The 1,897-nt window shown below is 37.0% G+C and overlaps 1 protein-coding gene across 1 annotated transcript; it reads left to right on the forward strand.

The window, feature by feature from the left end:
• Positions 324 to 1,702, forward strand: LOC109834520. The gene is made up of 5 exons (XM_020402565.1): positions 324 to 344; positions 595 to 762; positions 842 to 895; positions 990 to 1,139; positions 1,306 to 1,702. Exons 1-5 carry the CDS (start codon positions 324 to 326, stop codon positions 1,681 to 1,683), a joined length of 771 nt encoding a protein of 256 aa, XP_020258154.1. The 3' UTR covers positions 1,684 to 1,702.

Below are 1,897 nucleotides of genomic sequence, written 5' to 3' on the forward strand. Positions count from 1 at the left end.
CTATCAAATGTAAGACAATAGCAGCGTTGAAATGCTATGAATGAAAACTAACTAATAGCGTTTTTCAACAGCTATGAAAGATATTTGTCGTAGCAATATAGAAATGCTATTGAATACTCTTTTATAGCTACATAAAAACGCTATGGTTTTTTTTTGGTAAATGAAAAATTTTATTCATTTGACCATTTGGAGAATTTTGTGTACATCATCAGAACTCAAAAAAATGAGTATCCGTCTATTCCCTGCAAACTATTTACAGTTATAGGGAAATTATCCATTTCTCATCTTCTGAATGTATATCACTATTTAGAATTATTGTTAGCATGTCCACCTTGATGATTCTGGTGAGTTGCTCTATCCCCTTGCATTTTTGCTTGAAGATTCTTGTATTGCGTTCTAAAAAAAAAAAAAAAACCTACTATGGTTGGAAACTTTTTGATAGCGTTTGGGGAAACGCTATGTAAAGCAACAGACCTACTATAGCGGGTTCTGACACAGCGTTGATTAAAACGCTATGAAATAATACTATAGCGTTTTTCAACCGTTATGGTAGATTTCAGGTGTTGTAGTGTTTCTATTTAATTTCATGTTCAGTTTGCAATATATCCAAGTGGCGAAGGACAATATGGAACTGAAGCCGGACTTGTCGTCTACGCATTACCAAAAGTTCAACGTGACCAGTTGACTACAGTATCTGTTAGTGTTGTTGGTGGCTTGGATGGTCCGACTGAAGATTTCAATTCAATAGTAGCAGGATGGCATGTGAGTAATTAATAATTATGAAATCGTACTGTAGCACGTACTAGACATGATGATTACGTATTCACGTTTTGTTTGCTAGGTATATCCGTTGCTTTACAATGATACAGATACTCATTTTTTCACTTATTGGACGGTAAGTTTTATCTTAATGCATGATGATATATAGTAATGCATGTTTAGTACATGTTAATTATCAAACTTACCATACTTGATGCGTTGTATGCAAGGCTGATGGTTACCGAGCTACAGGCTGCTACAACCTTAAATGCGAAGGTTGCGTACCTCGGGCTAAGCCTTCCAAACTTCCGGGATTTAAGATTTATCCAGTTTCGGAATATAATGGAGTCCAAAGAGTTGTCAAAGTTAAAATCTACAAGGTGATACGATTATCCTTTTTGACTTCTTCCAACTGATCCTAAATATCTTCATTGTTCTCTTAAGATATAGGATATAAAAGTTTCTATTATTGTTATGAAGAATGATATTTTGTTATTCAGCTTTAATCTTCTGGGTTTAAATATGCTTTATGATTTATGGTGACAGGATGAGAAAACTGAAAATTGGTGGCTGCACGTGGACGATTCACCAATAGGCTACTGGCCGAAAACTTTATTCAAAAGTCTATCTGAAAGCGCCCAAGAAATCAATTGGGGTGGAAGCGTCAACTACGGCGATGACGAGGAAGGTCCTCCGATGGGTAGCGGTCACTTTCCTGAAGAAGGCGAGAGTAGGGCAGCAGCGATCCAGAGCATCCGGTTCGTGAACAAACTCGGGGAGCTCTATAACTTGACGAAAGACGAAGTTCGTTCTTATGTCGACAGAAGCGATTGCTATAGGGTGGGGGAGTTTTTTGCCGAAGAGAAAGGATTCAAGTTTTATTTTGGTGGCCTTGGTGGAATTCTAGGTAGTTGCGCGCACTAGCGAACTTAATCGCAATAAAATTTCTCCATTGTAGCGGGCCGGGTGTCCATTTTTTGAGATCCACAAGAATAAATGCAGCTGACAAGCAAATGATATTAATTGATTTTATTGGAACGAATATATACGTAATTGGTTTCTATAGCACTAGGTTCATGTTATCTTATTTTCCGTGAGATATAATCGTTCACATATTATTTGCAATGCTAGTTTATTT

The sequence above is a fragment of the Asparagus officinalis genome, chromosome 3 (assembly GCF_001876935.1).
Source record: "Asparagus officinalis chromosome 3, Aspof.V1, whole genome shotgun sequence".
In the NCBI taxonomy this organism is placed as follows: Eukaryota; Viridiplantae; Streptophyta; class Magnoliopsida; order Asparagales; family Asparagaceae; genus Asparagus; species Asparagus officinalis.

Excerpts from the sequence above, each read along its gene's own strand:
- LOC109834520 (XM_020402565.1), top strand. The coding sequence starts at position 324 with ATGTCCACCTTGATGATTCTG. Across the intron at positions 345-594 it reads TGTCCACCTTGATGATTCTG|TTTGCAATATATCCAAGTGG; the intron begins GTGAGTTGCTCT and ends TTTCATGTTCAG. Across the intron at positions 1,140-1,305 it reads TCAAAGTTAAAATCTACAAG|GATGAGAAAACTGAAAATTG; the intron begins GTGATACGATTA and ends TTATGGTGACAG.